Here is a 14,314-nt window from a genome sequence, read left to right on the forward strand (position 1 = left end):
AGAGCGGAAAATCACAGCTCAAAAACACCTCATAAGCAGTAAATAAGATGCTTTTGGGAGAGTTCAATTCCTTCTCCTTTCCCTTTTCATGGGTCTCACTGCTCTCTGCAAAGATCAAGGGAGCAGTTTCTTCACCGCAAGGGAACTCAGAGCTCATTTCTCATTAGCAATATAATGAAGTGGCACGGTGGGGAGAGACCGACAGCCCTTGCTACCAGCTCCCCATGCTGGCAGAAAAAGCTCCCACAGTGCTTTTTCCCCCTCCAGATAGCTTGCCTTGAGAACATGAAGCAGTTCACATAGCACGACAGTTTCCATCAAGCAACATTACCCATTGCCAGGGTTGCCAACTGTCAGTAAATTTACCATCTTCAGTAAAAAATCAAACTAAAAATGGCTGTCAGTAAAGTCTGTAAAAATAGTATCTGTCAGTAAAAACACTAAGCACCTGCATCATGATTGAAGCTCTAACAGACAGAAAACAGCAGCACCACCTGGTGTCCAAGCAGGAGCACAGCATCCTGCAGTGAGAATTCTCTTAGTCATGTGCTATTGCTGCTATGTCTCAGGCTGGCTATAATACTACTGGGTTGCAGGTAGGCTTTTGTGGGGGATTTGTCCCAGGATGGGGGGACCAGGTCCAGCAAGAGTAAGGCTGGGGTGTAGACTGTGGGAGACAGCATGTGCAGAGTGTGAGGATGAATAGGAGGCTTTGAGGAGGGGGAAGCATAGTGTAAAGCATGGTTGCCAATCCAATAAATTATTTTTTACTACAAACTTTTTCACTGACAACCAAACATTTTTTACTTTTTTACAATGGTTGATGTTAATCCCCTAAATTTGGATGAACTCTTATAACTAGGGCCTGGCAGCAGGGCAAGGCCTGGCAGAAGAGTTGTATTTACACAATGTAACACATGTATCAGTAAAAACATGTTTAGTAAAAAATGTCGGCTCTTAGTAAAAGGCTTGTAGATTGTCAGTAAAAACATTTCTGGATTGGCAATCCTGCCCGTTGCTTGATGGGCCAATAGTTTGCTCATCTGACTGCAGGCTGTCACATTTCTGAGTAAGAGTCCCAGAAGCACCTTAGATATATGATGGCTTTACAAGGAGAAGAAAGAAGTTTAAAGAGGATTTGGTGTAGATGATGGATGAAGTGTAAATGTTCTGTAATAGTAAGAAAAAAATGTTCCTTTGGAGAGACATTTGTATCTTACATATTTGTTAGAGCCAGTGAAAATAGTGCAACCCAATTTTAATCTTTAAGGCTTTAAAATATAAATGTCCTCTGAAATCATTTGGATTCTTTTTCGCTATATCATGAGCTCCCTAGAAACTCTCTCTGTTACACACATGTCCAGTAAAATGGGGGCCAAATCCCAGTGGGGGTCTCTCAGTGCAATTGCAAAGAAGAAACAGAGAAAATTAAGACCTACAAAAGAGTTTCTGGCAGGCAAAAATTCCTTTGCAGTCTATGTGCTTGAGAACATAAGCCAAGGAATTGCTCAGCATTTAGACAAGGACACCATTTACAAGGCGCAGTCACAGGCAAGAACATTCACATATTTGGTTGATCACCTGCAGTGTTGCAAATCTCTGGATAGATACAGTGATTGCAAAAGAAATTGCTTCCTATTGGAAAATACAGGTAAACATTGCTAGTGGGCAAAATCATATTTTGATACTTGAATGCAGTCTTACTAAAGGAAAATACATAATACTGTAGCTAAGAACACTTAGACAAATCTAAACCAAAGTTTGTCTCATATTTAATGTATAAAATATAATCAAAATAAAAAGTAACAATAACTTGTTTTTAAGAACACTAGTACCATTAAATAACTCTCCAAATAAAAAGGTCAGATGTGTTACCTGCCATTAAATTGAAATCCTGCCCAGCTGTGAAGTTTGTTAAAAAGATACTTGTTTTAGAAGTTCCATCATAGTACACAGATATAAAGTAACTGATGTAGGGTGTGTTTACATGTGCATTAGATATGGGAGAAGTTTATTTGTGAGTAAACTACTCATGAATAAATGCTCCTGGGCAAACATCCACACATGCAGGGAAGCAGGAGCACATTTGCGGCTAATGGCAGCATTTGCTGCTAATGGCTCCCACAAAATGCTGGCATTAGCAAATTGCTAATGGCACTATTACTGCTAATGGCAGCAAACAGCTAATGGCAGAAAACTGCTCCCACTTTCTGGGGCCCTGCATTGGGCCCTTGCCACCTCCAGGGGGAGCTCTAGGTTCCCCTTGGGTGCTAGCTCAAGGGCTGGCAGGGAGCACTGAGACATTGCACCCTGACCCCGGGGGAAGCTGCCTGCTGCTGGAGCAGGGGCAATGTCTCCCTGCCCTGGTAGCAGGGAGTTCCTGGCTCCAGCCCCCCAATCAGGAGCAGGGGACTTGCAAAGAGCTGCAGGGGAAGAGAAGGTCCCATCCCCCTGCCCTAACGCTCCATTGGGAGAGCTAGCAGCTAGCTCACTGCTAGCTGCCCCACCAGTGGAGAAGGGCAGAGGGCTGGGACCTACCCCACTCCTGTAGCTCTTTCCAAGCCCTGTGCCTCACTCACCCAACCAGGGCATGGGGCTGGGACCTGCTCCTGACTCCATGAGCATGGGGCAGGGGCTGGAGAACCTGTTCCCTGCTCAGCTCTGTGATTGTGGAGTCTTTGTGGAGTCTTTCTTTTGCAATCACTGTACGTCCCCAGAGACCTGCATCACTGCAGGTGATCAACCAAATAAGGATCTCCCACTACCAGCCCTGTGTTCATAGAACTGGCACTGGGAGATAAGGATCTCCCAGCCCAAGCCCAGCAACTTCAGAGCTCAGCTCTGCACTGGCCCCATTTTGACAGCACTAGCCCCCCTGTCACAGAGCTTGCTTTGGGAGATAAGGATCAGCCAGTCCCCCACTCCCCAATTGCAATGGCAAAGAAGGGGCTGGGAGATAAGAATCTCCCAGCCCCCGCTTCCCGATCATGATCTCAGAGTGGGGGTCTTGGAGTCCCCTGCTGCTAGGGCAGGGGGACATAGTCTCTACCCAGGCTCTGATGACAGAGCCTGCCTCAGAAGCTGGCAGCTCCCAGGGGCAGGGACCAGTCTCCTGCTCCCTGGTGGTCAGCTGACCAGGAGCAGATTTGCTCCCAGTCAGGCACCTACATGAGTGCTACTGCGCAGTAACTAATCACAAGTAAATTTGCTACTTTCATTTGCAGGTAGTAAATTTACTTGCGGTTAGCAAGGTTTACTGTGCAGTAAGCATGTGCATGTGTAGACACACACGCTTACTGTGCAGTAAACTACTCTAATGGGCAGTAAAGCATCTTGTGTTGACACACCCACAGGTAGTTAAATTTCATTTAAAATGCATATATTAATATTAATTCATGGAAAACCCACCTATAATAGTACACAAACACATTTCAGCAAAATACATTTTGCTAATCATTTTGCAATGGAAAAAATCCAAGCATCGGCAGGATCTCATATTTTATGCCACAATTGTTAATGCCCACATCAGTCAGGCTGTCGTGGCTTTTTATTGACCATTCATGGATTTATCTATCCTTAGACTGACACCATGCAAAGGAGAAAGAGAATCCTTTATGCTTAATTTTTGTCACCTTGGGTGCCTATATATGTGCAGCAAGGCTGCTCTGAGTGGCTGCTGTAATTACCACGCTCCAGCAGACGTCAGCATCTCATGTATTAGTATCCCCATGTTGAAAAATGGCAGCAGGGGCACTTTAACTACAGCTCATTCCATGAGCTGTAGTTAAAGCATCCCCACCGTCGCTTTTCAGCGTAAGGGTGCTGATACACGGGATGCTCCAGTTATTTTAATTAGAGCAGCTCTCGGAGCCACTCTAATTAAACTGCCTCCCTCCCCATTCCCAGAGCATGTGTATAAAATAAATGCTCCCTATGCCTCAGCTGCTGCTCTTTTCTTTTCTTTGATTTGCCCACTAACTCCCTATATCTAGTGTACTGTGTTCAGTTTTGGGGCCCCACTACAGAAAGGATGTGGACAAATTGGAGAGTCCAGCAGAGGGTGACAAAATGATGAAGGGGCTGGGGGACATGACTTATGAGGAAAAATTGAGGGAACTAGGTTTATTTAGTCTATAAAAGGAGACTGAGAGTGGACTTACTAGAAGCCTTCAACTCCCTGAAGGGGGATTCAAAAGAGGATGGAGCTAAACTGTTCTCAGTGGTGGCAGATGACAGAACAAGGAGCAATGGTCTCAAGTTGCAGCAAGGGAACTTTAGGTCAGATATTAGGAAGAATTTTCTCACTAGGAGGGTAGTAAAACACTGGAACAGGTTACCCAGAGAGGTGGTGGAAGCTTCATCCTTGGAGATTTTTCAAAACCTAGCTAGACAAACTTTGACTGGGATGATCTAGCTGGGGACGGTCCTGCTTTGAGCAGGGGTTGGACTAGATGACCTCCTGAGGTCCCTTCTGACCCTAATTTTCTATGAGTCTATGTTTTGCCGTTGCTTCAGAATCCCACAGCAGGATAACTCATTAGAAGTGTCAAGATAACATGAAACCTCTTCTGAGAGACCCCTAGTGCTTTCCCATAAAACTTACTAGAACTGATCTTTAAAGCCTTTGGGTTGGCTCACTTACAAGGTCCTTCATATTCAAGTAACTCCATTATCTTCTTATACCCTGCAGCAAGGTCAAATTTTAATCTTATTCAGAAAACTTCTTATTATCTTTGTATTTAATACTTGTAAGTTTGGCAAGACAACTTTTGCTAATTATATTCCTTATATTGTTGGAGTCTTTGGCAATATTTAGAACAAACTAATCATTTTAACTTTGTACAGGGGGAGGGAGAGTGAGAGGTAGATGGGTTGGTATATTTAAGGTTTTATTTTTGTAACAACAGACAATGGCTGGACTTAAGGGTTACCATTTCCTCTATATTTTGTCCATGTTCAATATGCTATGAAATCTGAAGGGTTCTTTCTATACATATTGTTTAACAAGAACTTGGGAGGGATATTTATCATGAAAGAAGCACAAATATCCAGCACAGATAAAATATATGAGACTTCTAAATGCACCTATTTTGAGGAAGGATGGAGAAGAAACAAGCCTAGACTTATCCTGTATAATAACCCTCATCAAATCGGTGAATCTTGGTTTAAGGAGATGCCCTTACGTGATAGAAGCAGGACATGAAAACTAGCCAACTAGAAACAGTATCTTGTGGAGATGGTGGCAGTGCCGTAGCAAGACGGGGTGGACTGCCACTGTGGGCTTGCCCCGGGCACCAAACTTCCTTGCCACGGTACTGAATGTTGGTAAGAAATAAAGCAAATCTCAAACAGGCAATGATAGGATCAATCATGGACTGAGAGCAAGAAACCTGAAAAAGAAAATCAAAACAATGCCATCCTGCAATCTTGATAATTAAGTTTCACTTCCTGTTACCTTTGAAAGGTCTTCAGCTACACAGGAGAAAGGAACAGTTTTTCCTTACTAGAAGTCTTTATTATCTGTTTCATCCTCTCTTAAGCAAGCAATTTATCTGATTCAGATCCAGATAGATCTTATATTGACCTGTTTGCAAAGACAGCAATGTGTGCAGACTGAAAAAACAGTGGAGACCTCTGCCCTCCCTCACAAAGTTGTTACCTCTAATGTAAGCTCTTCAGTGTCATTGCAAAAGATGGTATGGCCTTGTCTGCGCTGAGGTCTGTAACCTTCAACTATTGTCTTTAGTACCATTAGATGACATGATAACAGGAACATTAATGGTTTAGGGCTGTTTTCCCTAAAAACCTCAGCCTAGAAAAGGCTATGAATGGTGGAAAAGAATCTGCACAGACATAAAGTTAGTGCTCAAGCCTTTGAAGGGAGGAATAACGTTGACCTCCGTAAAAATTCTATTAGATACTGGATTATAAAATGCCTTGAAATGTTTGTACAAAGGATGTGATGTACATGAAAGGTAGACAATATGATTGCACAAAGAAGTTAATAAACCACACTAAATTTCACATCAGCAAAAACCAAGGGAAGGCATTTCAGTATCTTCGAATTCTCACTACAAGCAAACTGCCCTGGTAATTTTAATGGGTAAAAAATTACATGAATTTCAACAGACCCTATTTTTTAGTCAAATTAGCAATTTGAGATGCTGCAGCATCTTTTTCAGCATGTGAACCACAGGCTTGTCATTTCCCAGACAGTACTAATACCAGCCTGGTAATTATGTATCTGTCCCTTGCAATCAGCACTGCAGCTTTCTTTTCATACTAGAAAGATTATAGGGAAAAAACACTTGAGAGTACAGGAAGGAACTGTCACCTGTGTAATATGATTGGTTAATGGCTGCATAAAGAAAGAACAGTTTCTTAATTTGTATATATAGTTGGTGAATAAAAATGCTCTAGTTCATTTGTCTCTGACTGAACGGAGCTGAAGTTTTGGGTTCAAATTCATTCTCTGTTACTACAGTATCTAAGTAATATGTATATTATTCCTGATTTCTTGCTTCTGCGTAACATATGACCTATTCAGATTTTCTGAATGGCCCAACTACAACTGTTACTCTTCATTAGAACTACCCCGAACATTTTTTAAAGGTTGACATTTCAATGGAATACAAAAAGAAAAAAATGTTTATATTGGAATTTTTTTTCAAGCTTTTTCCCCTGATTTTGCAACCAATTTTAGCTACACATTGATGAATGCACATCAGATAAGTGTGTACAAAATTAGCAGTTTTATACTACTTGATTTGCCATTTGAATGCACAATTATTTACAAAAAGAACAGCCCAGTAGCTCAACCTTTTGGCAAGCTATGAGCAGTTGAAAAAAGGGTCTTAAGGAAAAATCCCAGTCGCATGAAAGCTGGTGGCAACATTCCCACTGATTTCAATGGAAACAGAATGACATCCTTAGAGTGGAAATGTTTTGGCAACTTTACCTTCAGTGAATTTTAATGCCAATGTGCACAGAAGAGTAATTCAATTATGTGAGGTATCAGAAGTCAAAATTCTGTTCTCAGAATCCATTCTAAATCCACTAGCTGCTCCAGTGGAGTTAGTCTGGATTTCTACTGGTGTTTATGAGAAACAAATCTTGCCACAGAAATTGTTTATGATTATATTTGGCAATAAATTCCACCATGAGGTAAGAACTACTTCCTCACTCAAGAATAGCCCCTCTAGTATAAGGAATTACAAGGTTTCAAAACTAATATGCTGTCCAGTACTAGGAAATATTCTTTTCATCTCTGAAGATTCAAGAGCCACAAGGGTTATTTTCAAGGGCTTCATATATTGGAATTAATGCTAAATCAAAAATTCCACCTGTCACGGAACTTGACTGGAGTTGGACCAAGATGTAGCTTGTTGGAGTCATCCAGATGGCAGATCATTTTTTCACCACCAAATCATGACTGCAAGGATGTAAATCATAAGAATTACAACAAAGAAAGTAATGAATGTGCACCAAGGGAACTCTGACTTGAATCTACTCTGAAGTCATCACTACAACAAAGCCCTTTCCAAGAGGTGCACCAGCAAGATCCACTATTGAACTGTGCTCCCTGCAATGAGATGAAAAATGTGCCACATTTCTCTGTTTTCTGTCCAAATATTCATTTATTTTCATGTAACATGAGCCTGCTAAATGTCTTTGCTTTCAAGGTTCTCAATATGTTTTCTATTCACTTAAGATCATGCTTTTAATAGTTGGATGTGAAGCAAGATCCTGTGGAGTGTAAGTGTAAAACCTACAAGTGCTTGGAAATTCAATCCTCTCAATATTTATGGTTAGCATTAAATATTTCATGCAAAAATAATGACTTCAGCTCCCAGGGTTTCTCTCCATTATCTCCAAAACTGTTCATACATATGCTTAGGGAGCTCTATGTAAACATAAAAAGGGGAATTTGCTGTATGTACAGTAAGTTTTGCTTTACAGCATGTACACTAGAAATCACTGAGATCCCTTTTATTACAAACAGATCCCCGTTTACTAAATCTTCTAAAGCTTTCCTTTTCTTGACTATCATTGAAGTGTAAGAATTTATATTCCCCTTATAGGAAATTGAAATCAAATATATTTTATAAAAGACCCCACATCAAGGAATCCAAAATTCTTCTCTGTCCAAACACACAAATTGTTTTAAAATGAAAATATCAACCCCCTCAATTTTTTTAAAGGTGCATCAGGACCTTTTCTCACCATTTTGTTATGTTAAATGGAGGAGGCTACTCTTAAAGAGTCCTTCATGATGTAAAATAAAAATCTTAATTCAGCCTGCGGAGAGGGAGGGACTACATATGTTGCAGGAATCAGTGAAGAGAGATGAAGAGAGGTGACTTCTGTGCTACACTGCCTCCAACTTCCCTCTTATCCATTTTAACTTCTCTGGAATGATTGCAAAGGTCAAACCCACTGACATTTCGTTCAGTTTTTACTGCAGTTTCACAAGGATGAAAGCAAGGATGTGTTGGCAAAATGAAGGGTACAGAGAGCATAGGGCTTTGCAGACAGCATGGCATTATGGCCACTGACCTTGTCACTTCTTGTTTTGTTTCAGTTATTGTCATTTTTCACCTTTAAAATAATCAAAAACATAAAACACCAGAGAACATTTAAAAATCATCCTCTTGCAATGCATAACGGCACCCTACTTGGATTCAACATAAGAACAGCCAGGATGGAAAATACCCTTATAGTTCTGTTGGGGTTCAGGACCAAAGTACTGTAGCTGGAGAAGCAGGATGTTGGCTGCTGTGGTTCCCCTGCTTTTCCTGTGGCAGATTAGGGTGTTCTGTCTGCATTGTCAGGGTTGAGTGTAGTTGTACGAAGAGTTTAGATGATGGATTTGCATGGGCTGGTTTGAAGTGGGATGATCCAGCCTCAGACTGGGGGTTGGACAGTGCTGGAGGTCCCTTCCAGCCCTACTTCTCTGTGATTCTATCTTTCTATGTTAACCGACAAAGCCAGAGCTGCTGCGGAGATTCACAAGGGAAGGGAATCCAAAAAAGCGCAACACAGATCACTCACATCAGTACAGCATTGCACTAGACTCTAAGAAAACCCTCAGTGTCTTTCTTCATAAACTGACACCCCAGTGAATAAAGAGCCAGCCTTGACCTGATCCAGCTCTGTCCAAGACTTTTCCAAGCATCTAAGCACTTCAAAGTCAGTTGCTCCAGTGCTGCAGTGATAGGCAGCCTTTAAATGCTGAATGGCCAGAAGGACAAGGGAGAAGCATAACTCCTGGGGTGGATGCCAGGTAGTTGGTTATCAGTGGGGATCCTGGTTTTCTCTGATTTTAAAAAAAAAATCTCAGTTTTCAGATTAAAAAAGTAACCCAAAATCCACATTTTTCCATGATCAAAATGAAACACCACTAATATACGTGTGTGTGTGTGTGTGTGTGTGTGTGTGTGTGTGTGTGTGTGTGTGTGTGTGTATCTATCTATCTATATATTAGTGGTGTTTCATTTTGATCATGGAAAAATGTGGATTTTGGGTTACTTTTTTAATCTGAAAACTGACTTTTATTTAAAAATTGGGAATTTTTTTTTAATCAGAGAAAACCAGGATCCCCACTGATAACCAACTACCTGGCATCCACCCCAGGAGTTATGTTTCTCCCTTGTCCTTCTGGCCATCCAGAATTTAAAGGCTGCCTATCACTGCAGTATCACTGAAGCAACTGACTTTGAAGTGCTTAGATGCTTGGAAAAGCCTTGGACAGAGCTGGATCAGGTGAAGGCTGATATATATAGATAGATAGATATATAGATATGTAGATATATATATAATATCAACCTTCACCTGATCCTTCACCGCTATATATGCATATATATATATTAGCAGTATTTCATTTTGAACATGGAAAAATGTGGATTTTGGGTTACTTTTTTAGATCTAACAATTGGGGATTTTTTTATCAGAGAAAACCAGGATCCCTGGTTATCAGTGGACCACAACTAGGGTAGGAAGTGGAGAAGAGAATCACTGCCCAGGGAATGCAGCTACCCTCACTGGAGATGGGCAGGACGTTGGGTCTAATCCCCTGTCGCCCATGAAAACTGCCACAGGACTCTTTAGTTGGTTTCACGTCCCATCAGAAAGACTGGGCTCCAGAAGCCCAGCATCTCCCCAGCCCCCCAGCCTTGGCTTGTCTGGTCCATGCCGATGGTGTTCGCCCTAAGGAATCGGAGAGGTCAGTCGTTGCCAAGAAATCGGCACACTTAAGCTTCCACGGGCAGAGAAAAGGAGTGTGATGGGCACTCCTCCAGGCAGGGCACCGTTGGCAAGATCGCTGCCCGCTTGGCCAGGCCGGTTGCTATGGGACAGGAAAGCGCAACACACTGACCGCTGCGGTCAGGCGGAGGGCGGAGGAGCCGGAGCCGCGTTGCTGCAGGTGAGTGAAAGGCGCAGGGCCGCCCGGCCCCTTTGCTGCGGATGCCAGAACGCTGGGATAATGCTTTGGAACGCCGAGATAATGTTTTAGAACGCTGGGGTAAGGCTTTAGAACGCTGGAGTAGCGAGGATTCGGAACGCAGCTGCGCCACGGGGTGGGAAAGCTGAGACGGGGCGTAATGGGGCTTGGGCTAGAACTTGATCTGGAGCGGGGCTGAGTGGTCAGGAGAGACGGGGGGACAGCAAGGAAGGGAGTAAAGAATGGACCCCTCTCATTTCTGAATCAGCGAGAGCTGCTCTCCTCTCATCAGTTCTTGATGTCACTGGAAGGCAGACTCTGGAAAGAAAGGGAAGTGAGTTTGCAGGCTGGCAAAAAAACGGGGAAATCCTATTGGGAAGTGAGAGGCTGGTCGAGAAGGAGGGATCTCTGTTCGGAAACTCTTGGACGGGTTTGAATAAGGCTCCTTTTGATGTTAAGGTAAATAGTTGCATTCTATGAAGACAACTTTCTGAGCAGTTGTTACTGGAAGAAGTTTCATGGGACTCTAGATATCGAACATGGTGGCTACTGTATCATTAATTACTGTTATATTTCATGGATTCCCCAGCTTTTATTGACCTTCTCCAAAATTTGCCCTTCACAATCTTGATTTAAAATAAAAACCTTCCCAAAAGATGGCCAGAACAGGTAAAAAGTTGAGGGTTTCTCAAAGGCCAAGTAAATTGGAGGGGAAACTACTAGGTAGGATGAAGACTGGGATATATTTTAGAGAGCTCAGCAACATCTACACAAAGGCAGAGTTCAGTGAAAAGAAGTGGCAAAAATTGGCAGGCCCATATTGCACTAGACTTTTTCAAAAAAATCTCTCCCCCTCCTCAAACAAAGGCAACAGCCTACATAGACGGACAGTGCTTTGATGGATAACCCTAAATTACAGGACTAGGATATCCATCTGTTTGCATTGTTGTACTCTGTCTGTTCCTTTGAGAATAGGAGTCATGTCTATCTCACAAGTCTTGAAAGAATAGAGCAGACCCAGGTAGGTACATTGCACTGTTCAGAACAAACAGAGTAAACCATCCTTCTGGGTATATATATATATATGTATCTAAACACAGAAAACAGGTCTTCATCTGAAGCATGGTAATATACACAGCATCTCTTTAAAACTTTTTAAAATAATGCATAATGCAAGCTTGTTAGAGCAGTGAACATTTCTCGCAATTTTTGGCTGACTCAAAGAGATCTAGAGAAGTGGATTCTAGAATCACAAGTGTCAGCTGTTTGTGTTTTTCAGGAATATCTCTAGGAGTAGGAGCAGGTGGGTTTGGCATGTGGGTGGATTTAATAGTATCCAACTTTCTTCATAGTTGTTCCTGGTTCAGACTGAACTCTGGTAGAATTATGCTGCTGATTCTTTAACATCTGGTTATAGAAGAAAGTTTTGAAAAATTGCGTCTTTGTGAGATCTGCTCATAATACTGGTTTTCTAGGTCCATATTTTGGGGGCCCTGAATGATGAGGTGACTCATTGCTGCCAGTGAAAACTTAGAATAATTACACTGATTTAGTTATAATTGCTGCACAATCTTACAGTATAAATAGAACTAGAAACTGCCCCACAGTTTCAACATGTAGTCCTTACCTCTGGTATGTTTTAGTCTGACTTCTGACTTAAGTCCCAGCATTTTATGAGGTATGGGACAAATTTGATTTTTATTGCTATATTTGGGGTGTTGGAGCACAATGAGACTTGCTGTATTGTGGTTTTCATGCATAAGGACTGAAGAATTGGGCCCTAGTAGGGAAGAAATTATACAGTGTTATATAGGTCTGATTTTTTCACTTTTATAGTGTAAATTGTCACAACCCAAAGTTGTGATTTTTGTTTTTGTGTGTGCTTTGGCACCACTGAATTATTTTCCCGCTAAATTGCAGCTTCTTTGCACGGTGGAGTTTTCTGCTGTAAAGGAGAACCCCAGTGCAAGGGAGAATTTCCCGCCAATTTGTAGCTTTCTTTGCATGGTGCATTTCTTTTGCATCTAAGAAATGCTCGGTGCAAAGAGTTCCCGCCATTTGTATTTTAATTCGAGCCCCATTATTGGCTTGTGTTAAATTATGCATACGTGGCAGCTAGCGATTGGCTTGCTAGCCGTATAAGAGGCTTGGGTAGTTTCCGCCCAAGTTGGAGAACTCTGAGGAGAACCCCCGCAAGGGAGGACTCCACGAACACCAGGAGGAGGAGACTTCACGCTGTGTGAAGATCTCTAAGCGCTGCGGAGCCTATCGGACCCAGCGCACTTAAAGCAGGCAACAGGGGTCTGATCAGCCTCTAGCCTCTCCCCGTCACCGAGCGCAAACCTCGACGTATCCCTCTCCCTGCGCGCACAAGGACCCACGGAGCCTAGCAAACTTCGTGTGAGTCTATTCAGAGCTCTTTGTCTCGAGTACTTTCTTCGGTTGGTGCGACGGGCTCACGGTTTAGAGCCTCCAACCAGATGGGCTAGAAGAGTGTTCACGGGAAGGAACTCTAGTCCGCCTCTTATCTTTTCTATCTGCAACTGTAACTCAAGCAAGTTTTCCTGCCTGCACCGCGACCATCTTTGGTGTAAGTAAACAATCTTTAAATCAACCACTACGCCTCTGTGACTAATTCTAGCCCGTGCGTGCCTTGCTGCCGCACGGTCTCCTCTGACCCCGCGTGCCCGGGCTGCTGGCCACAGCCCGCGTGCGCAAAGACGGGTTCGCATATCGCTCCCGGCTCGCACATGGCGGCCTGGGTGGGATCGGGAGGCGGCCTGCACATAAATAAGGAGTAACTCTGCTGAAGTTAGCAGAGTTCTTCTGAGGTAAAACTCGTGTGAGAGATGCATGAGGCCCAGTTTATGGAAATGAATCAAAACCATTTCTACCTGTAGTTTGCTGCAGTGTGGGAAATCAAAATCATGCATTTGCAGATAGCAATAACTTCAGCTTATATTTCTGACTCACACCAGAAATGTTACTTGAAGCTGAATATAATAAATCTTCTACGGTGCTATCAGATTAGTGTTTTCTACTTTCAAAGCAGGAAATATTTGAAAATGTTATTTGGGAAATTCTTTGCATTCCAACTATCTAGCAGCAGCTTACTTCTGTTCTGCTTTGACATGAATAAAAAAAATACATTGATAGCTTCAATTTATGGACTGATCTATTAACTTTTATTATGCCATATAATTGGTTTCCTGTTCAATGGTGATGTTTCCAAAAGAATATTTTAAAAACTTGAGTTTCTTAACCATCTGTAAAATATGTGCCCAGTCTACTCTGAGACTCACTGATACAACTTGACATTTAAATACCAGTGACAGATGATTTAAAATTCCCCAGATGGAGATTTATAGCCTGTTCTGTACTTCCTTGCACCTGTAGGTCCATGGAAAATGCATGCAAAGGAGGTGTGAAAGTTACTATTCCAGTTTATTAGCATTTTGCACCCATTTTGCATGGCCACCAATGCCTGCATGTTTGTGAATGGATGGAGACACTGGTTCAAAGATTAAAATCTCCATTAGGTCAAATACTACTGAGTAACACCAGAATCATCTGATACGATTACTTATGTTCAGGGGCACCTGATTCACCAAGGGATTTCTGTAATTTCGCTAGGAATCCACACAATATAGGGGCTGGACTAGATGATCTTCTGAGGTTCCTTCCAGCCCTACTTTCCTATGAACCTGTGAATGCAGGTCTTATTCCACCTGAGTAAAAGGTCCAAAAATAACTTGGATGCTATGGGGTAAATTGCTGAGGTTTTGCAGGCTGGATCTGAATATCACTGGTATAGATCATAGAAATGATTAAGATGGACCTCAAGGTTTAGCTGATCCAACTCCCTGCACAAAA

General features: G+C 42.3%; 1 protein-coding gene across 1 annotated transcript in view; it reads left to right on the forward strand.

Annotated features, from left to right (window-relative positions):
* Positions 1–10,433: 10,433 nt before the first annotated feature.
* ERICH6B (glutamate rich 6B) overlaps positions 10,434–14,314 on the forward strand; it is an 82,480-nt gene continuing 78,599 nt past the window's right edge. The window contains exon 1 of the mRNA XM_025214728.1: positions 10,434–10,522. Within this exon, the coding sequence (XP_025070513.1) occupies positions 10,465–10,522 (58 nt within the window). The 5' untranslated portion in view covers positions 10,434–10,464. The remainder of the gene's footprint in view (positions 10,523–14,314) is intronic.

This window comes from Alligator sinensis, unplaced genomic scaffold (genome assembly GCF_000455745.1).
Source record: "Alligator sinensis unplaced genomic scaffold, ASM45574v1 scaffold1219_1, whole genome shotgun sequence".
Lineage (NCBI taxonomy): Eukaryota > Metazoa > Chordata > Crocodylia > Alligatoridae > Alligator > Alligator sinensis.